The sequence below is a fragment of the Myotis daubentonii genome, chromosome 7, assembly GCF_963259705.1.
Source record: "Myotis daubentonii chromosome 7, mMyoDau2.1, whole genome shotgun sequence".
NCBI lineage: Eukaryota > Metazoa > Chordata > Mammalia > Chiroptera > Vespertilionidae > Myotis > Myotis daubentonii.
This window is the reverse complement of record NC_081846.1, coordinates 94,851,514-94,875,646: the sequence shown is the minus strand read 5'-3', so window position 1 is coordinate 94,875,646 and position 24,133 is coordinate 94,851,514. Positions and strand designations below refer to the sequence as shown.

The 24,133-nt window shown below is 43.3% G+C and overlaps 1 protein-coding gene across 4 annotated transcripts in view; it reads right to left on the bottom strand.

The window, feature by feature from the left end:
* Positions 1 to 23,497, bottom strand: part of UGGT1 (UDP-glucose glycoprotein glucosyltransferase 1) — a 173,858-nt gene extending 150,361 nt beyond the window's left edge. For 2 of the 4 annotated variants that reach the window (XM_059704829.1, XM_059704832.1), the window contains exons 1-5: positions 23,288 to 23,497; positions 20,151 to 20,247; positions 18,444 to 18,579; positions 5,219 to 5,301; positions 2,615 to 2,745 (exon numbers count right to left, since the gene is read on the bottom strand). In XM_059704829.1, the coding sequence (XP_059560812.1) occupies positions 2,615 to 2,745; positions 5,219 to 5,301; positions 18,444 to 18,565 (336 nt within the window). In that variant the 5' untranslated portion in view covers positions 18,566 to 18,579; positions 20,151 to 20,247; positions 23,288 to 23,497. The remainder of the gene's footprint in view (positions 1 to 2,614; positions 2,746 to 5,218; positions 5,302 to 18,443; positions 18,580 to 20,150; positions 20,248 to 23,287) is intronic. The other 2 variants (XM_059704831.1, XM_059704830.1) reach the window with 2 other exon arrangements.
* Positions 23,498 to 24,133: the final 636 nt, after the last annotated feature.

Sequence of the window (24,133 nt, the reverse complement as noted above, 5' to 3'; positions counted from 1 at the left end):
CCTGTGGTTTCTTCTAGGATTTTTATGGTTTCACAACTTACATTTAAGTCTTTTTACACATTTTGAGTTTACTCTTGTGTATGGTGTAAGTTGGTGGTCTAGTTTCACTTTTTTGCATGTATCTATCCAAGTCTCCCAACACCATTTATTGAAGAAACTGTCTTTACTATGCAGCAGTAAAAAAAGAAGTATCCCTTACGCTTTGTGACAGCATGGAGGGACCTGGAGAGTATTATCCTAAGCAAGAAAGACAAACATCACATAATCTCACTCATAGGTGGAATTTAATGAACAAAATAAACTGATGAACCAAATAGATCCAGATACATGGAAGCATGGAACAGAGTGCAGAATCTCAGAGGGAAGGTGGGGGAGGGTGGGTGGGAGGTGATCAGTCAAAGACTTTGTATGAATATATGAATAACCCATGGACACAGACAATAGGGTAGTGAAGGCCTGGGGCGGTGGGCGGGGGCAGGCTGGAGGGGCGCAATGGGGGGGGAAGGGGACATATGTAATAGTTTTAAAAATAAAGAACTATTTTAAAATATTAAAAAATGAATAAAACCACAATGAGGTATCACCTCACACCTGTCAGAATGGCTAACATAAAAAACTCAACAAACAAGAAGTGCTGGCAAGGATGTAGAGAAAAGAGAATACTAGTTCACTGCTGGTGGGAATGCAGATTAGTACAACTATTATGAAAAACAGTATGGATTTCCTTAAAAATTTAAAAATGGAACTCCTGTTTTATCCAGTTATTCCACTTCTAGGAATATATCCTAAAAACCTGAATCACCAATCAGAAAGAGTATATGCACCCCTATGTTCATAGCAGTGCTTACAATAGCTAAGATTTGGAAACAGCCCAAGTGCCCACCAGTAGATGAGTGGATAAAAAAGCTGTCAAACATTTACACCATGGAGCACATGCAACTGTAAGAAAGTAGGGTCTTTTACCATTTGTGACAGCATGGATGAATCTGAAGACTATTATGCTATGTGAAATAAGCCAATCTGAGAAAGATAAATATCACATGATTTCACTTATTTGTGGGATCTAATGAACAAAAATGAATCTGATATACCTCAATGTGGGGGTGGGGTTTGAGAAGAAATAAACCAAGAACTTATATACTTATAGGCATAGCACATGGACACAGGCAGTAGGGTAGTGAAGACCTGGGCTCAGAGGAGCGGAGTAAAAGAGGAGAAATGGGAGATATCTGTAATACTATCTATATATATAAATGGCTAAGTAACCGACCGACAGACCGTCCATCCGTTCGTCCGAATGACTGACCAGGGCCAGTACATATGACGCACACTGGCAATTTAAAAATAAATGTTGACTCGCATATGTGCGATACATATAAAACTCTCGCTGGCACCAATCACATGCATGTTTCAATCTGTCATTGTCGATCATGAATTTGATTGTTTTTGTTGACATAAGTCAAGCACCCTGAAAGTGTTTTTACTCTTAATGTGGTATACAAGGAGATATTAGAATGAATTTAATCAATTCATCAGTCATTGTTTTTATCAATGTTTTTATAACATGTTTTTGTTGTTTTTATATCATGTTTTTGTTTTTATATATCTTTGTTGTCATGTTGTTTATTTACTAATCAATTTATATGTTATTTTTATATACATTTTACTAATTTTCTTTCATCTGACACTTCTATTATAGAGAAAGAGCAAATAGTGATATTAAAATATTTCTTCTAATTAATTTCCTTTCAATGTGCACAAATCCCTGCACCAGGCCACTAGTCAATAATAAAAATATATTTTTAGAAAAATCGAACAAGATCTGCAAATTGCATTAAGTTGACACATGTTTAGTCTCTTTTGAAGTGTCTCCTTCCCACTTTCCCTTTCCATTTAAATTATTTGTTGAAGATATCAAATCATGTTACCCTAAAGTCTCCCGCATGCTCCATTTTCCTGGCTGCACCACCCTGTGATACTGCCTCACATTTCCTATTTCCGTATTTCCTGTGAACTGCTTTGAGATCTATAGGCTGTGATCAAAGTCAAGGTCCACTGGATTAGCAAGACCCTACCTCCTGCCCTGGCGAGTGTTCTAAGTGGTTAGAGCATCAGCCCACACACAGAAGGGTCTCAGGTTCAATTCCCAGTCAAAGGGCATGCACCTGGGTTCTGGGTTCGCTCCCCAACCCTGGTCGATCAAGGTTCATGCAGGAGGCAACCAGTCGATGTGTCTCTTTCACATCAATGTTTCTCTCTCTCTTTCTCTTCCCCCTTTCCCTTCCTTCCACTCTCTGAAAAAGCAATAAAAAAAAAATATCCTTATGTGATGATTAACAAAACAAAGACTACCTCCCAGGCTCTGTTGTACAAATGAAGTCTCGTAGTCTCTTTTTTGTGTACATATTCTTTTTTTCATTCTTAAATGAAAATAAGTGCAATTATATTTCTTATAATATGTGGTTTGAAGATTTAACAACTTTGCTTATTTACAAACAAATCCTAGAAAATTTTAGGCAGAAAAGTTACAGCTTTGCAATGCAACTACAATATATCCGATTATCATGCTATGCAACCCTTAACAAATACTGTTATGTGTAAGCACTGAACTCACCTGTTGGAAGGCTTGAATTGTAGCAGAGTAGGAATGGAGAGACAGAGAAAATTTCAGCAAATTCTGCTGCAGAGGTGACAGAAATGGAAATGCAGCTCCCAATATTGCATGATAATAGGAGTAATCAGTGCCTGCCAAGGAAAAATATGAACGAAAATAATCATATGACTAGAGATATCCAAGTAAGATAGTTTGTAAGGTATAGAGGTATGGGATACAAAGACATATGAAAGCAGCATTTTACCAATATACTGTCTTGAACTATTGTCAGATGCGTCGAATTCCCTGGAGTACACAACGCAAGTGGACTTTTCCTCCCTCCTACCTTTTGTTCAGTCTTCCTTCCCCATGGGATTGCTAGTTACCTACTCCAAGAAGACACCCCCAATACCACCCATGCTTCACTGGATCACATACATCTTTTCTTTACTCTCATATTTCTTTGCTTACCACTTTCATTCACATTATTTACTAAATTATTCACTATCTACCCCTCCCCATATAGTCTGAGTCCCCACAGGCAGAAACTATAACTTATTTGTCTTTGTATCCCTAGTGCCTACTATATGTAATCTACTCAAATAACCCAACACTCCTGAGCCAGGTGATGAGGAAGTACAAGGTATTAAAGGATACTGCTAAAACTACAGTTTGAGATAAAGCATTTAAACAAACAATTGGAACAAATTATCTAGGAAGAAAAAAGTACATGAACCAATATGAAAAAATCCCAAGGATATGTTGCTAAATGAAAAGCGCAACATATAAAACAATATATACCATAAGCTATCATTTTTCTAAGAAAGAATGAGAAATAAGAATACATATGTATTTGTTGCAAAAAAAAATTAAAGGCTAAACAAATTAAATTAAATGGTTATAAAAAATGGAAGAGAGCCCTAACTGGTTTGGCTTAGTGGATAGAGTGTCAGCCTGCGGACTGAAGGGTCCCAGGTTCGATTCCGATCACGGGCACGTACCTTGGCTGCGGGCACATCCCCAGTAGGGGGTGTGCAGGAGGCAGCTGATCGATGTTTCTCTCTCATCAATATTTCTAACTCCCTATCCCTCTCCCGTCCTCTCTGTAAAAAAATCAATAAAATATATATTTTTTAAAAATGGAAGAGAAACAAAAAGAGGGAGGCAACAAGATTTTTCTGTGTAAGTATAACCTTTCTCATAGCTTTTCTTTAGAAAATATTAACATTTTAAAAATCAAAATATAAAAGGTCATTCTGCATTAGCATCTAAGTAGAAAAACAGATCACAAAGGACTATCTCAAAGTTGTGTCAGAATGTTAATGATGAATATCTTTGGGTGGCAGACTACAGATAATAATTCAAATAAAATGTTTAACATACTTTTATGATCACTTCCAAGAATTCATACTCACATAATTCTAACCAAGAACACTACCATTTATATTGAAGACATGTCATTTATATGTCAGAGATCAAATTCATTATAAAGCCCACTTTATAATTTGTTTCATGAAATTATAAACTAAATGTAAAATGATTTTTCTGATAACTCAATTCTAGTTGACTCTGAATTACATAACTAAAACTTACAGATGCTTGTTCAAAATTGTTCTGCATTTATACCACAGAACAATCAGACATAACTTTTTTAATACATATTGTTTGAATAAAAATCGAAGTTAAAATCAATTTAGTTTACTGTTAGCAGCGGCAGCAGTCACAAAATTTTTACATATTTTCTCTTCAAAAAAGGCGTATGTGCCTGTCAATGTAATACCAAGGTTTTAGCTACTCATATGTCTTTAACTATTAATGTTTATACTCTATATAACTTATATTGAATTAGAAAATGTATATAAAAGCACATCATAATCTGTAAACAAATGAGAAAATTTACACTGCAATTACTTGATACCTTGACACTCAAGCTGTGGATGTTGGCAGACATAATAGAAAACATTTTTGGTGGCACTAACTTAGTAATAACAAACTTGCCCTGGCCAGTGTTGTGCAGAGGTTAGAGCATCGGCCCACGCACTGAAGGGTCTCGGGTTCAATTCCCAGTCAAGGGCTTATATCTGGGTTGCAGATTGGATCCCAAGCCCAAGCTGGGGTACATGTGGGAGGCAACCAATTGATGTGTCCCTCTCACACTGACATTTTTCTCTGTGTCCCCCTCCCTCTCTCCCTTCCACTCTCTCTAACAATTAATGGAAAAAGTATCCTGAGGATTAACCAATAAATAAACAAACAAATAAATAAACAAGTTAGACTTAACAGATAATAGATTGGTTATGTAATTGGTTCATAACAAACAAAGTGAGTCAAATCTGATGGGTATTAACTTAATACTAAATGATTTTGACTTCCACAAAATAGTCACACATTTTTAATAAAACAACACAAAAACAAGAAGGTGAAAGTCAAGGATAGTGCTTAAAACCAAAGTTATAAACTTCAAAAGTAATTATTAGTCTGTGTTGGCTCTGCTGGCTGCCATCATAACTCGTCATTAAGTTGAAAGTGGGTCCTATTAACTGCCATGCCACACGTGCTCTGAAAGAGCGTTTTTCCAATATTTTCCCAGACAACGAAGTCAAAGCAGCATTAGCTTCAATTTACCGTGATGATCTGATGATCCAATATTTTCACTGGCTTCTACAAAATTCCAAAACTTCTCTTGACTGTCTTCTGCTAAAAACTCACTGCAAGAAAAATAAAATAAAATAACTTTAAAATAAAAATCTTTGAATATAAGCTCTAATACTAAAGAAAGGAAATTAAGTTTTTATGAGTTTCCAAATGTTCAGTTTATCTTTTAATTTATAATACAGACTAGAAGCTCGGAGCACGAAATTCGTGCATGGGTACGGTCCCTAGGCCTGGCCGCAAGCAGAGCCATATTCCCTGGCTACCAGCAGCCGGCCCCACTCCCTGCCGCCACCCACCCCCAGTTCCTTGTTCGCCATTGGGGGATCTGAGCCTACTGGATTGGGGGAGGGACCAAGAGATTGGCCGGCTGGGGGCAGGTCCTGCATTGAGCGTCTGTCCCCTGGTGGTCAGTGCACGTCATAGTGACTGGTCATTTTGCCGTTCGTCGATTTGCATATTATCCTTTGATTATATAGGATTATGTAAACATGCATAATATATATATATATTTAATGATAAGCAAATCTTACTAGCTAACTAGCTATTAATAATTTAATAGTTTAATGGATATTCCTTAGAAAAAAACTAGAATAAAAAGAAACAACAGAGAAACAATAAAGAAGGCTAATTGTGAACATGCTATCAGCGGTAGAAACAGAGTTAGAAGCTGGTAATTCATCCTGGCCGGGTGGCTTGACTGGCACATCTTCTTGTGCACCAAAGCCTTCTATTCCCAATCATGGCACACACTCATGAGGCGGGTTTGACCCCAGATCTGGGAAAGAGCCAGAGGCAACCAACTGATGTTTCTCTCTTTCTCTCTCTCACTTCCTCTCTCTAAAATCAATTTTAAAAAATTTTAAAGAAATAAATTTATTTTTCTAGCACTAGTTCTGCTCACTTATTTTCTCGAAGACCTTACAAAGAACAAAAAAAATATGTTTTATCTAAGGATCTCCCAAGAAAAACAAAAACCTCAGAAATTTTTCTAGAACTAAAGGCAGCATTTTATAATCCTATCCAATAAAAGAGAAACATGGTAATTAGCCGTACCTCCGCTACCCTTCCCATTGGCTAATCAAGGCAATATGCAAATCAACTGCCAGCAAAGATGGCAGCCAGAAGCCAGGCAGCTTGAAGCGAACATGAGGCTTGCTTGTTTCAGTGACGGAGGACTCCAATGTTCCCCGCCTGCCTTGCCGGCCTCTGAGCTTGCAGTTTGAAACATTGTTACAAATATAGAAGCTAAACAAAACCCCAGAAACCTGCTTTCAGACAGCTGGGATCTCAGAGCTGGAGTTGAAACGGTGTATCGATTATAGAACCCAAACAAACCAGATACCTGCTTTCAACAGCCGAGGCCTAAGAGCTGGAGCCGAGCCTCAGAGCTAAAGCTGGCCCAGAATAAAAAAAAAAGGAAAAAAGGAGCAGTTGGGAGCTTCAGTCACCCGCCAGCCTGAAAACAGCCCTCAGCCCCTCACCCAGACTGGCCAGGCACCCCAGTGGGGACTCCCAACCTGAAGGGGGTGTGACCAGCTGCAAACAGCCATCATCCCCTCATCCAGACTGGCCAGGCACTCAAGCAGGACCCCCACCCTGATCCAGGAGACCCTTCAGGGCAAACCAGCCGGCCCCCACACGTGCACCAGGCTTCTATCCTATATAGTAAAAGGGTAATATGCCTCCCAGCACCGGGATCAGCAGAGCCGCGAGGCCTCCCGGTGCCGGGATCAGCGTGACAGGGGGCAGCGCCCAAACCCCCTGATCACCCTGCGGCTCTGTGTGTGACAGGGGGCGGGACCACAACCTCCCTATTCGCCCTGCTCTGTTCGTGACCGGGGAAGGCGCCCCAACCCCCTGATCGCCCTGCGGCTCTGTGTGTGACAGGGTGCGGCACCCCAACCCCCCCTCCCCCAAGGGCCCTGCTCTGTGTGTGACGGGGTAGAGCCATAACCTCCCCATCGGCCGTGCCCTGAGTACGACAGTGGCGGCGCCCCAACCCCCTGATCCACCCTGTTCTGTGTGTGACAGGGGGCGGTGCCCCAACTTTCCTATCGGCCCTACTCTGTGAGTGACAGGGGAGCTCCTCAACCCCCTGATCGGCTCTGCTCTGTGTGTGACAGGGTACGGAGCCCCAACCCCCCTGATGGGCCCTGCTCTGCGAGTGACAGGGGGCAGCGCCCCAACCCCCTGATAGACCCTGCTCTGTGCGTGACAGGGGGTGGTGCCGCAACCTCCCTATCGACCCTGCCTTGAGTGTGACAGGGGGCGGTGCCCCAACCCCCCCAATCGGCCCTACCCTGAGTGTGACTGAGGGTGGCATCACAACCTCCCGATCCGCCCTGCTCTGTGCATGACAGGGGGCAGCACCCCAACTCCCCAATGGGCCCTGCTCTGAGCCCGACCAGGGGCTGCACCCAGGGATTGGGCCTGCCTTCTGCCACCCGGGAGCAGGCCAGAGCCAGCAGGTCATTATCTCCCGAGGGGTCCCAGACTTTGAGAGGGCACAGGCCAGGCTGAGGGAACCCCTCTCTGCCCCGAATGCACAAATTTTTATGCAGCGGGCCTCTAGTCCTATATAATAAAAGAGAAACATACGAATTAACCGTCCATCCGCTACATTCAAGCCATGCCCACAAGCCACACCCACCAGCCAATCAGGAGCAAATATGCAAATTAACCCAAATAAGATGGCGGCAACAGAGCTGGAAAGAGCAGGAGGCTTCGGTTGCCCCCGGTGATAAAGCCAAGCTTCCCTCCTGCCCGCCTGCCCGGGGCCGGCCCTCAGCTCCTACCAAGGCTACAAAGTTTCAATTATAGAAGATAAATAAATCCCAGGAAAAAAAGGAGAGGCTGGGAGCTTGGGTTGCCGGGGGGCATGGCCAGCCTGAAAACAGCCATCAGCCCCTCACTCAGGCTGGCCAGGCATCCCAGCAGGACTCCCCCACCCTGAAGGGGCTGTGGGCAGCCTGAAAACGGCCCTCAGCCCCTCACTCAGGCTAGCCAGGCACACCAGCAGGACCCCCACCCTGATCTGGGACACCCTTCAGGGCAAACCAGCCGGCACCCACCCGTGCACCAGGCCTCTATCCTATATAATAAAAGGGTAATATGCAAATTGACCCTAACAGCAGAATGACTGGGAATGACTGGTCACTATGACACACACGGACCACCAGGGGACAGACGCTCAATGCAGGAGCTGCCCCCTGGTGGTCAGTGCGCTCCTACAGGGGAAGCTCTGCTCAGCCACAAGCCAGGCTGATGGCTGCCAGCACAGCGGTGGTGGCGGGAGCCTCTTCCACCTCCTTAGCAGCACTAAGGATGTCCAACTGCAACTTAGGCCTGCTCCCTGCTGGGAAGTGGCCATCCCTCGAGGGCTCCCGGGCTGCCAGAGGGATGTCTGACTGCCAGCTTAGGCCTGATCCCCCCCGGGGAGTGGGCCTAAGCCAGCAGGTGGACATCTCCTGAGGGGTCCCAGACTGCGAGAGGGCACAGGCCAAGCTGAGGGACTGCCCCCCCCCAAGGGCACAAATTTTTGTGCATCAGGCCTCTAGTCTTTTAATAGCCACAAATCCACATTCTCAAAATCACCAAACTTTAGTTTAAAGATAACACTGACCTAATGAAATCAGGTCTTAGAACTCAATGCCATTTTAATTTTCTTTTCTTTTTTTTTTTACTTAACACTATTGATCTAAAACAATGACTACATTAAATTTTCATTCATTCAACAGTCAGTTGTCCCTAAAAGAAAATGCATGTATTAAGTGAAAGATTCACATAAACTGGTTCTCTTCTCCTCCAGGGGTGATCTTTCACTGTCTGTAAGTGAGCGACAGTGGATCTCAGCTTACCTAGCCAAAGGAAGACTTTCCCATTACTTGTCACACTCAGGTGTACAACTCTCACCCTACTTCACAGTTCAATACAGGTATATGGGGGAAATAGGAAACATTTCCTGGTAATGCACAGTTGCTCTAAAAACAGGTTTCTGAAAATAGCATGATCATTATGTATGGAAGTATTTGGTGCCTCCCTAAGTGTGGCATTTTTCTAGGCTTTCTAATAACTGACAAAGACTTCATACCAACCTGACAGTGGCTTACAGTGAAGAAGGCAGACACTAAGACAGATAGATTATGATATGCAGACAAACACCAAATTCCTAAATTAAAGCTTCACTCACAAATGAGTGAGCAGAAGGGGGAGGGAATACACTGATCAACTGTATGATGAGAACAAGGATTCAGTGAGGCTAAGGCCCCCCTATAAAGGGTTACTGTAAGTAAATATATGCTTTTCAGGTAATTACAGGAAAACTTCTTAAACCATATATTCTTTTTCATCCCATTGCATCTAAATTTGTCTTAAGAAAAATTACTAGATCCACTGAAATAACTCAAGAAAAATAAGAACACAAGATACTATTCAAAGGCATGCTGACATTTGTTTACGGTACACTTAAGTTTGTATGCTTTTTGTTTTAAATCGTTTGTTAGCTTCTTATATCTATTCCACTGAGTAAAAAGAAAAAAATCTATAGTTTTACAGATGAAATTATATGCTATTTGGGATTTGCTTTAAAACATTATAGCGGGGCTCAGTGGTTGAGTGTCGACCTAGCAACCAAGAGGTCTTGGTTCGATTCCTGGTCAGAGCACATGCCCGGGTTGTGGGCTCAATCCCCAGCAGGGGGTGTGCAGGAGGCAGCCGATCGATGATGTTTCTGTCTCATCAATGTTTCTATCTCTCTGTCTCTCTTCCTTTCTCTCTAAAAATCAACAGAAACATAAAAAAATAAAAATAAAATTGCATCAGGGGAAGGGAGGAGAATGGTGCTAGTGATGGTTATTGGACTTGAGTTGATAATTGTAAAAACCTGATGATAAGCAGAGGAAGGGAGGGGCTGGAGGATGGCTGCTGACGGGAAGGCAGACTTAAAGACAGTGTGAGAGTGAGAGAGCGAAAGGACAGTATGTGGACGTACCGAGAGTGTAAATTTGTGGGTGAGCGATAGCTATACTCCAGGGGACTACTGGAGACTGCTGGATCTGGCTCCCCTAACCGGGCAGCCTCCACTGCTGCTGAAATCCCTCCCGGAGCAACCGGCTCATCCACAGAGACAGCGCCATCGTGAATGGCTGATATCGGAAGCGTACACATCCAGAGACCCTGCAACCACGGCACCCAGGGACCAGCTACAAACCCAAAAACACCGGATCTCAAGCAGCACGAATACGTGGACTCAGACGAACCCTGCTCCTCCTCACGGAAAGGCCAGATTTTGCCTAGATAAAGGTGTGGTTTGTAATTCAGGTTGGAGAGAGCAACGCGTGTGGGGGAAGTCTGCGCCCCACAAAGTACGCGGCCGTTGGGTCCAGCGTAATCCGTGAGTGTGGAAGGGGTCCCGCAGGGCTGCTGGCAAAAGGGAACTCTAAAATCAGCCCATAGCTGGACTGGGTGCAAAAAGGCAGCTTCGGATTTTGCCAGTGTGCCGGCTGCTTAGTGCCAGGGGAGAGAGGACATGTGGAAGAGACTTTGGGAGAATTGCGCACAGAGCTGGACGGTGGAGGGTTGCAAGCTCGCGCTCTTACTCTGGCTTTTCTTTTTTTTCTCCTTAAATCTTTGCTTGATTATTAAACACAATACATAGGATCGCCCAATTGGGGTCACTCACAGAGACTGCAGGGGAAAGTTGTTTTTGTGGAACCTGGGAATCAAAGCGGGCAGTACAATCAAGGAACCAGCTCAGGCTGAGGATGTTTTTAGCAAAGGCCAGCTTAGGAGCACCCTAATTAAGTTAATAACAATGTACCTACCTATATAGTTAAAGTTTAAAAAATTTGGCTCTCAAAAGAAATTTCAATTGTTGTACTGTTGATATTTGACTCTGTTGACTAATGAGTTTGCCAACCACTGACATAGGGTAACTGAGTGGATAAGAAGACCCATATATCTGCTGTCTACAGGAAACCCACCTCAGAAAAAAAGACGGAGAACCAAGATGGCGGCATAGGTTAACTCCGGAGTTTGCTGCTTTGAACAACTACTTCAAAAGTGAAACTAAAACACGGAACGGACATCACCCAGAACCACAGGAACGCTGGCTGAGTGGAAGTCCTACAACTAGGAGGAAAGAGAAACGCACACGGACACTCAGAGGAGGCGCAGTGCTGAAGTCAAATTCTGAGGTGCGGAGTGTGCGGAGTGCGCGGAGCGGGCTGGCGGCGGAGGGCGCGGTTGGCGTTTTCAATCGGGAGGGAGTCGCAGACTCTGAGCTCCAGATACCGGCAAGTCTTTAGGGACCCAGACTCAAACGGGAGAAGCGGGACTGTCTGGCTTCGGTCAGAGCGAGTGCAGCTTTCTCTCCCAGCTTTGCAGCGGGTGCTGGGACTCAGAGAGGCAGAGCCCCTGGGGACAGGACTGAGAGCCGCCATAACTGCTCTCTCCGGCCCACCCTGTTGATCCTGTGCGACCCGCCCCGCCCAAGCCCTGCACAGAGGCATTTGCCGGATAGCCTCAGGCAAAGGCTAGATTAGCACCTCCCTAGAGGACAGAAGTTCTCTCACTGCTGACACAGCTGATTCTCATAGCCACTTGGCCTGGAGGTCAAACCCTCCCTGGAATTAGCTACAACAATCAAGATTTAACTATAAGACTGCGAACAAAGACCACTAGGGGGTGCACCAAGGAAGCATAACAAAATGCGGAGACAAAGAAACAGGACAAAATTGTCAATGGAAGATATAGAGTTCAGAACCACACTTTTAAGGTCTCTCAAGAACTGTTTAGAAGCTGCCGATAAACTTAATGAGATCTACACGAAAACTAATAAGACCCTCGATCTTATATTGGGGAACCAACTAGAAATTAAGCATACACGGACTGAAATAACGAATATTATACAGACGCCCGACAGCAGACCAGAGGAGCACAAGAATCAAGTCAATGATTTGAAATGCGAGGAAGCAAAAAACATCCAACCGGAAAAGAAAAATTTAAAAAGAATCCAAAAATGCGAGGATAGTGTAAGGAGCCTCTGGGACAGCTTCAAGCGTACCAACATCAGAATTATAGGGGTGCCAGAAGATGAGAGAGAGCAAGATATTGAAAACCTATTTGAAGAAATAATGACAGAAAACTTCCCCCACCTGGTGAAAGAAATGGACTTACAGGTCCAAGAAGCGCGGAGAACCCCAAACAAAAGGAATCCAAAGAGGACCACACCAAGACACATCATAATTAAAATGCCAAGAGCAAAAGATAGAGAATCTTAAAAACAGCAAGAGAAAGAAACTCAGTTACCTACAAGGGAATACCCATACGATTGTCAGCTGATTTCTCAACAGAAACTTTGCAGGCCAGAAGGGAGTGGCAAGAAATATTCAAAGTGATGAATACCAAGAACCTACAACCAAGATTACTTTATCCAGCAAAGCTATCATTCAGAATTGAAGGTCAGATAAAGAGCTTCACAGATAAGGAAAAGCTAAAGGAGTTCATCACCACCAAACCAGGATTATATGAAATGCTGAAAGGTATCCTTTAAGAAGAGGAAGAGGAAGAAAAAGATAAAGATACAAATTATGAACAACAAATATGCATCTATCAACAAGTGAATCTAAGAATCAAGTGAATAAATAATCTGATGAACAGAATGAACTGTTGATTATAATAGAATCAGGGACATAGAAAGGGAATGGACTGACTATTCTTGGGGGGGAAAGGGGTGTGGGAGATGTGGGAAGAGACTGGACAAAAATCGTGCACCTATGGATGAGGACAGTGGGTGGGGAGTGAGGGCGGAGGGTGGGGCGGGAACTGGGAGGAGGGGAGTTATGGGGGGGAAAAAAGAGGAACAAATGTAATAATCTGAACAATAAAGATTTAATTAAAAAAAAAAAAGAAAGAAAGAAAAAAAGACGCACACAGACTAATGGTAAAGGGATGGAAAAAGATTTTTCAGGTGAATGGAAATGAAAAAAAAAGCTGGGGTAGCAATACTTATATCTGACAAATAAGATCTCAAAGTGAAGGACATAAAAAGAGGTAAGGAAGGCCACTACATAATACTAAAGGGAACAATCCAACAAGAAGAAATAACTCTGGTAAACATATACGCACCCAAGATAGGAGCACCCAAATACATAAACAAACTTCTGGAGGAGATCACGGGAGAGATTCACAGCAATACAATCATAGTAGGTGACTTTAATACCCCACTATCACCATTGGACAAATCCTCTAAACAAAAATCAGCAAAGAAACATCAATCCTAAATGACTGACTAGATCAGGTGGAATTAATTGACATCTTCAGAACATTTCACCCCAAAGTCACAGAATATACATTCTTCTCAAGTGCACAAAGGTCATTTTCAAAGATAGACCATATATTGGGTCACAGGCAAAGTATCTTCAAATTCAAGAAGATAGAAATCATATCAAGCATCTCCTCAGATCACAATGGCATAAAAATGGAAATCAACTACAATAAAAACCATCCAAAAAAATCAAACACATGGAGACTAAATAGCATGCTATTAGACAATGACTGGGTTACCAGAGAGATCAAAGAAGAAATAAAAAACATCATGGCAACAAGCGACAATAAAAACACAACAATCCAAAACCTATGGGACACAGCGAAAGCAGTTTTGAGAGGGAAGTTCATAGCTCTACAAGCCAAATGCAAAAAACAAGAAACAATGATAATAAATGACCTAACCCTACAACTCAAAGAGTTAGAAAGAGAGCAACAAGAAAAGCCCAGTGTAAGCAGAAGGAAGGAAATAATAAAGATCAGAGCGGAGATAAATGACATAGAGACCAAAAAAACAATACAAAAGAACAACAAAACCAAGAGCTGGTTCTTTGAAAGGATAAACAAGATTGATGAACCTCTAGCCAGGTTCACCAAGAAGCAAAGAGAGAGGACCCAAATCAACAAAATCAGAAATGAAAGAGGAGAAATAACAACAGACCCCACAGAAATACAAAGGATTGTTAAAAAAAATACTATGAACAACTCTGCTCCAACAATCTAGACAACCTGGAGGAAATGGACAAATTCCTAGAAAAATACAACCTTCCAAAACTCAATCAGGAAGAATCTAAAAATCTCAATAGGCCAATAACTATGGAAGAAATTGAAGCAGTCATCAAAAAGCTTCCAGCAAACAAAAGCCTGGGGCCAGACAGCTTCACAGGGGAGTTTTACCAAACATTCAAGGAAGAACTAAAACCTATCCTCCTCAGACTATTCCAAAAAATTCAAGAGGAAGGCACACTTCCAAGTTCATTCCATGAAGCCAGCATCACCCTAATACCAAAACCAGATAAAGACAACACAATGAAAGAGAATTACAGGCCAATATCCCTCATAAACATAGATGCCAAAATCCTCAACAAAATCCTAGCAAATCGGATCCAGCAGTACATCAGAAAGATCATACACCATGACCAAGTAGGATTTATCCCAGGGATGCAAGGATGGTACAGTATCCGCAAATCAATAAACGTAATACATCACATAAACAAATTGAGAGATAAAAACCACAGTCATATCAATTGATGCAGAAAAAGCATGACAAAATCCAACACCCATTTTTGATAAAAACTCTCAGCAAAGTGGGAATAGAAGGATCGTACCTCAACATAATAAAAGCCATATATGACAAACCCACAGCCAACATCATTCATCCGCAATGGGCAAAAACTAAAACCATTTCCCCTAAGAACAGGAACAAGACAGGGATGCCCACTCTCACCACTTCTGTTCGACATAGTACTGGAAGTATTAGCCATTGCGATTAGACAAGAAGAAGAAATAAAAGGCATCCAAATTGGAAACGAAGGAGCAAAACTGTCCTTATTCTCAGATGACATGATATTGTACATGAAAAACCCTAAAGACTCCATCAAAAAACTATTAATAAATGAATTTGGCAATATAGCAGGATACAAAATTAATGCCAAGAAATCTATGGCATTTCTATACACCAAACTGAACTTACAGAAAGAGAGACTAAAAAAGCAATCCCATTTACCATCACACCAAAAAAATTAAGATCCCTAGGAATAAACTTAACTAAAGAGGTAAAAGACCTCTACTCAGAAAACTACAGGACGTTGAAAAAAGAGATAGAGGAAGACATAAACAGATGGAAGGACATACCATGTTCTTGGATTGGTAGAATCAACATCATTCAAATGTCCATACTACCCAAAGCAATCTATAAATTCAACGCACTTCCCATTAAAATACCAACAGCATATTTCACAGGCCTAGAACAAACTCTCCAAAAATTCGTCTGGAATAAAAAAAGACCCCAAATAGCTCCAGGGATCCTAAGAAAGAACTAAGTAGGTGGGATCTCAATACCAGATATCAAGCTGTATTACAAAGCCACTGTTCTCAAAACAGCCTGGTACTGGCACAAGCACAGACATATAGATCAATGGTATAGAATAGAGAGCCCAGAAATCGACCCGAACCAATATACTCAATTGGACAAAGGAGGCAAGAACATACAATGGAGCCAAGACAGTCTCTTCAATAAATGGTGCTGGGAAAATAGGACAGATACATGCAAAAAAATGAAGCTAGACCACCAACTTACACCATACACAAAAATAAACTCAAAATGGATAAAGGACTTAAATGTAAGACAGGAAACCATAAAAATACTAGAGGAATCCAAAGGCAACAAAATCTCCGACATATGCCGAAGCACCGATACATCTCGAGGGCATTGGAAACTAAAGAGAAAATAAACAAATGGGACTACATCAAAATAAAAAGCGTCTGCACAGCAAAACAAAACAACAAGAAAGCCCACTGCATGGGAGAACATATTTGCCAATGTTATCACCAATAAGGGTTTAATCTCCAACATTTATAGGGAACTCATACAACTTAACAAAAGGAAGATAAACAATCCAATCAAAAAATGGGCAAAGGACCTAAATAGACACTTTTCAAAAGAGGACATAAAGAAGGCCAAGAGATACATGAAAACATGCTCAAAGTCACTAATCATCCGAGAGATGCAAATCAAAACAACGAGGTACCACCTCACACCTGTCAGAATGGCTATCATCAACAAATCAAAAAAATGACAAGTGCTAGAGAGGATGCAGAGAAAAAGGAACACTCGTGCACTGCTGATGGGAATGCAGACTGGTGCAGCCACTGTGGAAAACAGTATGGAGTTTCCTCAAAAAATTAAAAATGGAACTCCCATTTGACCCATTGATCCCACTGCTAGGAATATATCCCAAGAAACCAGAAACACCAATCAGAAGGATATATGCATCCCTATGTTCATAGCAGCACAACTTACCATAGCTAAGATCTGGAAACAGCCTAAGTGCCCATCAGCAGATGAATGGATTAGAAAATTGTGGTACATCTACACAATGGAATACTATGCTGCTGTAAAAAAGAAGGAATTCTTACCATTTGCAACAGCATGGATGGAACTGGAGAGCATTATGCTAAGTGAAATAAGCCAGTCAGTGAAAGAAAAATACCACATGATCTCACTCATATATGGATAATAAAGACCATTATAAACTGATGAACAAAAATAGATACAGAGGCAGAGCAGCATTAAACAGACTGTTAAACTACAGTAGGAAGGCTGAGGAGGATTGGGGGGTGGAGGGGAGGGCGTGGTAAGAGATCAACCAAAGGACTTGTATGCATGCATATAAGCATAACCAATGGACACAAGACATTGGGTGGTAGGGGAGGCTGGGGGAAGGTCGATGGGGGGGGGGCGGGGAGGGAACGAGACAAATGTACTACTCTTTGTAATATTTTAAGCAAAAATAAAAATTAAAAAATAAACAGGAAAAAAAAAGTAGAGGAAGGGCACATTATACCATTCTCTCCTATTTTAATAGTTTTCGGAATGCCATTAATAAGATGATTTTAATCTTTGGCAAAAGAAAACAAAAAACTAGAAAAAACCAAATGTCTACCAATCAGCCTAAGTCTGGCAATAAACTTGTTTTCTTCGATTTCTAAAGTTATTGTAGGAGATCAGAGTAGGACTCTCTTTGATACAGAGCTAGAAAGGAAAGGGAAATGAGTATTTAAGTGGTTCTACTGTGTGACAGACACTATGCTCAGCATATTTATCCACATCTCCAAATCCTAACAGCAACCCTACAATTCAGAAAGGTTACTGAATTGCTTAAAGGCACAGAGTTAGTAAATGGAAAATCTGGAATGTAAGTTCCAATACCCTTGATTTATATCTCCATCATGCTGTATTCTTGACCATTATACTATCTAGCATTCAATAAATGATTATGTTTTCATTTTCAACAGCACTTCATTTACATAATATTTGTTAGTAACTATAGCTGTTGAAAACATATCCAGTGTTTGACTTCAGTTAAATACATACCACTTCACGGATAACTACAAAGCATCAGGCCCAATCTTAATATATACCTGGGAATAGCTTTTGTCCCTAAGGCCAGATGTAGAGAGCCTGTATGTGTGTAGATTCTGTCCCCTCTCCCTGCCACTGATGATTTTGGGGGCAATGTTCAAATGTCGAACAAGCATATCTTAGAACAGATAAAGCGTGGCCATTTCCTCAGCTTCCCCCTGCACTGTCTTATTCTGTCTTCTCCAAGTTCTTAGAGGAGCATGTATTATTTTCCCAATCTTGCCAAGCTCTCTTCTCTTCCTTTTAAATAAATAAATAGAAAATTTCCTTTAAGTATGATTCTCTCTTCCCTTATTACCACATACACTCTTCCTGGAAGATAGCATAATAATCTAACCAACTCAACATATTTGTCTAAAGAAGTCTCTAAGTAGCCGTGGGCAAACTACAGCCCGCGGGCCGGATCTGGCCCGTTTGAAATGAATAAAACTAAAAAAAAAAAAAGACCGTACCCTTTTATGTAATGATGTTTACTTTGAATTTATATTAGTTCACACAAACACTCCATCCATGCTTTTGTTCCGGCCCTCCAGTCCAGTTTAAGAACGCATTGTGGCCCTCGAGTCAAAAAGTTTGCCCACCCCTGTAAAGGACAGATTCTGTGTTCTAACAGCACAGTGCACAGGGAAAGAGGCTTTCTCACTCACTTCCTAAAAAGCTCATGAGAATTCACTAGTAGAGTCTGTACTTTGCTCAAACATGTGAAAGGGAAAAATGTCTTCTTACCTGGCTTCTAACAGCAATGGAGCAGAAAACCATTTTGTCGTAAGAGAGGTTGTAATGGCTTTTGAATCTGCCTTTACTAAGGAAAACAGCCACAGTCCAGTGAATACAATCAGAAGTCCCATTTTACAGCAAACCCCTAAAAGAGAAAAAAAATGTTTTGCTACAAGGAACTGTTTAAACCTCAATCTTAATACTTAGAGACATAAAATAACATGAATATTACAGAAATAGAAATGCTTCCTAAATATAATGGCCCTACTATCTACATCAAGCATGTCAAACTCGTGAGGTGTGTGGCCTGTCAGCCGCAAGTCTGACATGCTTGATGTACATAGTTCAACAGATATTTGCTGAGTAATGGACACAACATGACTACCCACCATAAACTGCTTTCAGCTAAAAGAGTTTTAATTTCAGACTATCCTTTGTGGTTATTTTAGGTCACTTGAGTTTGTAAAGCTGCCATGCAGACCTTCCCTGAGCTTGTCAGGTGTAGTATATGGCCCCTTTTCTTCCACAATTATAACTTCTAGCCTCCAAAACTGTAAGACAATAAATTGTTGTTGTTCTAAGCTACCTGGTTGTGGTATTTTGGTATGGGAGCCCTAGGAAGCTAATGTGATGGGTCTCAAAGTAAACTCAAAGGTAGGTTCTGAAACAAGGAAATGTAAGAACTCAAACACAAAATAAGGAAGCTGAGGTCACTGGTAAATTGGCTCAGCCATAAAATGCAGGCCACTTGGACTCTCAGCAGCAGCCTCCTCCAGCACACCCAGAGCCTCAGAGAAAGGTCTCCAGCTTCAGACTTCTTTGATCTGATTTTTCATTCCTAATCAGACTTCCGTCTGAGCTCTCTCTAAGTCAACATCCAAGTTCCACCTGTATCCTGACCTGCTTGGCTCAGTGGAAAGAGCTAGAACATCGGCCTGTGGACCAAAGTGTGGGTCCGCAGGTTCGATTCTGGTCGAGGGCACGTATCTTGGTTGCAGGCTCCTCCCCGCCTGGCCCAGGCTACAAGCAGGAGGCAACCAATGATGTGTTTCTCTCACATCAATGTTTCTCTCTCTGTCTTTTCCTCTCTCTAAAAGATCAATGGGAAAGTATCCTCGGGTGAGGATTAACAAGAAACAAAACAACAATAAAGTCTATTGTTGGGGAAGACAGTCCATATTGCAGGCCACCATTTAGTATCTTTCTTTTAGAAAAAGCATTATCACTTATGACATCATTCTGTTCATATAACACACAATATCGCTAAAGGGGCTAAAGGGTAAAGGTCAAAAGCAAAATAAATTCTACCAAATAGAAAAGTTGCTTTTACGTGGGTTTTAAGTTCAGGCTCTGCCAGCTTCTTTGGAAACAAAAAATACGAACATCCCATTTATAAATCAGTATTTTTAAGCAATCAGTATTTTCAGACTAGAGCTAACCAAACTAGACTTTTGACAATGAAACCTACTAGCAGTGGGGGAGGGAGCTGCTGGAGGGAGGTTGCAGAGAGGATAACGTAGGGCCCTTTCTGAATCTGGCAGAAGCTACCAACAGTTCCCACAGAAGTGCAAAGGAGGACACCAACTTTCACAATTTCAGGCCACCCCAACTCAGGGTATTAATAGACACCCTCCCCCACAAGCCTGCCTGATAGAAAAAAACAACATCATGGAAAAGAGAAAACATTTTAGATCAATTCCTGAGTTTGCTACTTACTAGCAGTTTAACCACAAGCATGTTACCTAATAACTTCTTTGGCCCTTAGTCTCCCAGTCTCTAAAACAGGAGTAACAGTATCTGCCACACCAGGTCCCTGTGAAAATGAAAAGGCAATATGAACATCACTGCATAAAGTGCCAAATACTATGCCAGACTGTTCTAATAAAATACATCATCATGGAAAAAAACGAAAAACTACCTTTTAATTACAGAATAATATATCACCATTATTACATGGCCTCAAAAATATGCCTTGAAAACCTAAACTCTGTGGCTAGGGAAAAAATAAAAATAAATCCTCCCCAAAGTCACTAAATTTATAAACTGGCAAGAGCATCTGAACTACTGAACAATAGCACATGATGCCCGTATGTATGGCTTTTCCGGAAGGGGTCCAGATGTGTCATCCCCCAAAGGCAGGTGATTCCAGATGAGAAACTGGACAACACTGCACAGTGGCCGTTACAGGAACTGAGGAAGCATTAGCCTTTAATGAGCGATCACTCAGGGTGGAGCAGGGCAGGTGCTTTGCAAACACTGCAGTTCCTTGAGGGTGGGAGCAGCCATGTCTACCCTGTTCACCACAGCAACAGCGCCTGGCAAACAGTAGATACGCCATGAATATGCTGCATCCGCACTACCATTCCTGCTTAAAAATAAGAAAATGGAAGCTCAGAGAGGCTGAGTAATCTACAGCAATGCTTTGAACCCACATCTGCCAGCTTTTACAAGTTCTCTACCATGCTATCTCTCCTGGTTCTCTGTTTTACAAGGGGTAAGAATTCAAACTGTGCAAAGCCAGACTGAGCAAGGTGCTTTCTTGTGAGACCAAGGGCAAGCACAAGGATTTTCTAGGGAAAGAGGCCGTGGGACACAGGAGGCTGAGAGAGGAGCAGTTTTAACTGAAACCAAGGGCGTGGGTCTGAAGTTGGGACCAAAGTAAACCATCCAACCAGCCTAACAGACCCGTCCTGAGGCTGGGCCCCTCGACAGCTGGCAGCATTGCCTATCACTGTCATATGCCCAGCTGACTGCTCAGAACACGGGGAACTATCAAAACAAAATAAATAAATGCAGGCTTCATTATTAACGGTTAAATGAAAGAAACTGGAAAGAAAGAAGAGTGGCACCAAGAGCAAAGACAAAAAAATTTTTTTTAATAAAAAAGAGCAGCAGAAGTTCTTGGGCAACATATACACCCTTATAGATGAGAAAGGGAGGAAAGGTACTCATTAAAGAGCCTTCCAACTTTGGCCCCACTTCCTTGGTTCCACAGAATACCAGAGGAAATGGCTGTCTAGCAGCAGTCACCAACCTTTCGGACCTTGTGGGCCAGTGGTCCGCGGATCACCGGTTGGCGACCGCTGGTCTAGAGAAGCAAAGGTAAGAACCTCACTGAAGTGGACTTTTGTTTGAGGATGCCTTCATTTTACAAGATCCCTTATCACTCTGACCTTACTGGTCTTTAAATGTTGTTTATAAAGATGAATAGTCTGAGAAACAACAGCTGTCAGCAGCTGCAATGTGGCATGATGGGTAAATAAAAAACACTCTTTAGAAAGTCCTAGGCCCAGCCCTGGCCGGTGCTCAGTCGGCTGGAGCGCTGTTCTGTACACCAGAGGTTACAGGTTCCATCCCCATTTGGGGTGTGTTCAGGGGACAACTGATTCTCTCTCTCCCCCCGATTCTCTCTCATCAATAGAAATATCAGGTGAGGATTAAAAGAAAAAGTTCTAGGTCCGCCCTACCTGATTTGGCTCAGTGGATAGAGCCTTGGCCTGTGGACTGAAGGGTCCCAGGTTCAATTCTGGTCAAGGGCACATGCCTGGGTTGTGGGCTTGATCCCCAGTAGGGGGCATGCAGGGGGCAGCCGAACAATGATTCTCTCTCATCATTGATGTTTCTCTCTCTCTCCCCCTCTCCCTTCCTCTCTGAAATCAATAAAGAAAATATATTTTTTTAAACTTCTAGGTCCAAATGTATCATCTGTAAAATCTACTCTGTGGCCTGTTTTTCTCAGTTTAAATTAAAGACACTATCTCTGGATATACAGTAAGATATTGGAAACATTAAGATTTATAATATGAGAATGCTTTTCACTTTTTGGAAAACAAAAAAGGCATAAAATTATAAGTCATTGCCAACTTTTTCTTCTTCCATTGTTAAACGGAAATAATAGCTAATAAACTCTTAAACAACTCACACCCTGCAAGTGTAGAGATGGCCATCTGTGTTTCAACATATATCCTAATAAGAAAAATATTAGGGCGTACCTTTCCCTAAAAATGACTTGACTTCTCAAATAATTAAACTTAATATACGTGTGTACCTACTACAAACCATTTATTGTGAACCATATAAATCTATCCATCTGATATGAAAATGATCACAGGTAGCTGCAGAAAAAAAGCCTAATAGAATTTTCTCGTTCCATTTATTCCCCTGATGTTAAATGTGCATTGTAAAGGTGACATGCTACTGCACAACGCAATGTTCATTTCCTTTAATAAAAAATGAGTTTCAGCTAAGTTTATCAAAAGCAAGCTAAAAAGAAAGGTTACAATCATCCCAAATTTTGTAATGTTGCTAAATCGCTTTTTAAAATGCCTTCAAACCCCGCACTAAAACTAGCCAGCAAGTGCATGACGGATGTTGCCAAAATAGTGTAGCACAAAATATGCTAGTTCTCCAATCTGGCACGAAATGCAAAGCAATCTAGAGTCTGGCCCAGGACCAAGAACAGGTCACATCCTCCACCTGCGGCCCTAGCACAGGCCTGGTGTCCCCGCGGCTCACGCACTAGCAGCGGAACCGACCACCCAGTCTCCAGCCGCGACAGCCGCCGACGCGCATCACCCGCCAGCAGCGGCGGCCGACCAGGCGCCCTCCGCTCGGCCGGGCGGGCGCGGGGCGCTTCTGCCGGGCACGTGGGTCTCGGGGCCGCGGCCGCGCGCGCAGGACGGACGGCACAGAAGCCCGCGACGGTGGGGCACCCGCAAAGGGTGAGCGCTGGGACACCGAGGGGAAACTGAGTCGGGGGAGAGGGAGAGGCGGAAGCTCGGCTGACAGGGCAGAGGGGACCCCTCGCCCCACACGCCTCCCGTCCGCGAGACCGCCCGCGCCAGCCCGGGTACCTGTCACTGCCGCGCAGCCGCGACACCACACAGCTCGCGTGCCCTTCCGGCCAGGCGGGGACCGCGCTCCGTCCGCGGCGGCAGGGGACGGCGCCGGGGCGGGGCTGGGGGCGGGGACGGCGCCGGCGCCAGTGAGCGGCCGACACGCGCCTTCCCGCGGTTCCGCTCACCGGCCGGCCTCGCTGAGCCCGAGCCCGACAGCCGACTGCCCTTTACTTCCGCTTCCGATTGGCGAGACGCACAGGACTTCCGGCTACCGAGACGTGGCGGGGAGGCCCAGAGCGTCCCGTGGCCGCCATCTTGTCCCGAGGCGGCCCCGCCTTCCTCCGGGCTCCGCGAAGGGAAGGGGTGGGCGCGGAGACCCGAGACTCGGCCGGTGAGGCCCATAGAAATGAGTTCAGCGCTCTTTCCTCATGGACTCCGGGGCGGTGCCGATCCCCTCCGCAGACCTTCTGTGTAGAGAGAGACCGTCTGTGTGAGAGAGAGACGGTCTGTGTGAGAGAGAGACCGTCTGTGTGAGAGAGAGACGGTCTGTGTGAGAGAGAGACCGTCTGTGTGAGAGAGAGACGGTCTGTGTGAGAGGGAGACCGTCTGTGTGAGAGAGAGACCGTCTGTGTGAGAGAGAGACCGTCTGTGTGAGAGAGAGACCGTCTGTGTGAGAGAGAGACGGTCTGTGTGAGAGAGACCGTCTGTGTGAGAGAGAGACCGTCTGTGTGAGAGAGAGACGGTCTGTGTGAGAGAGACCGTCTGTGTGAGAGGGAGACCGTCTGTGAGAGAGAGACGGTCTGTGTGAGAGAGACCGTCTGTGTGAGAGGGAGACGGTCTGTGTGAGAGAGAGACCGTCTG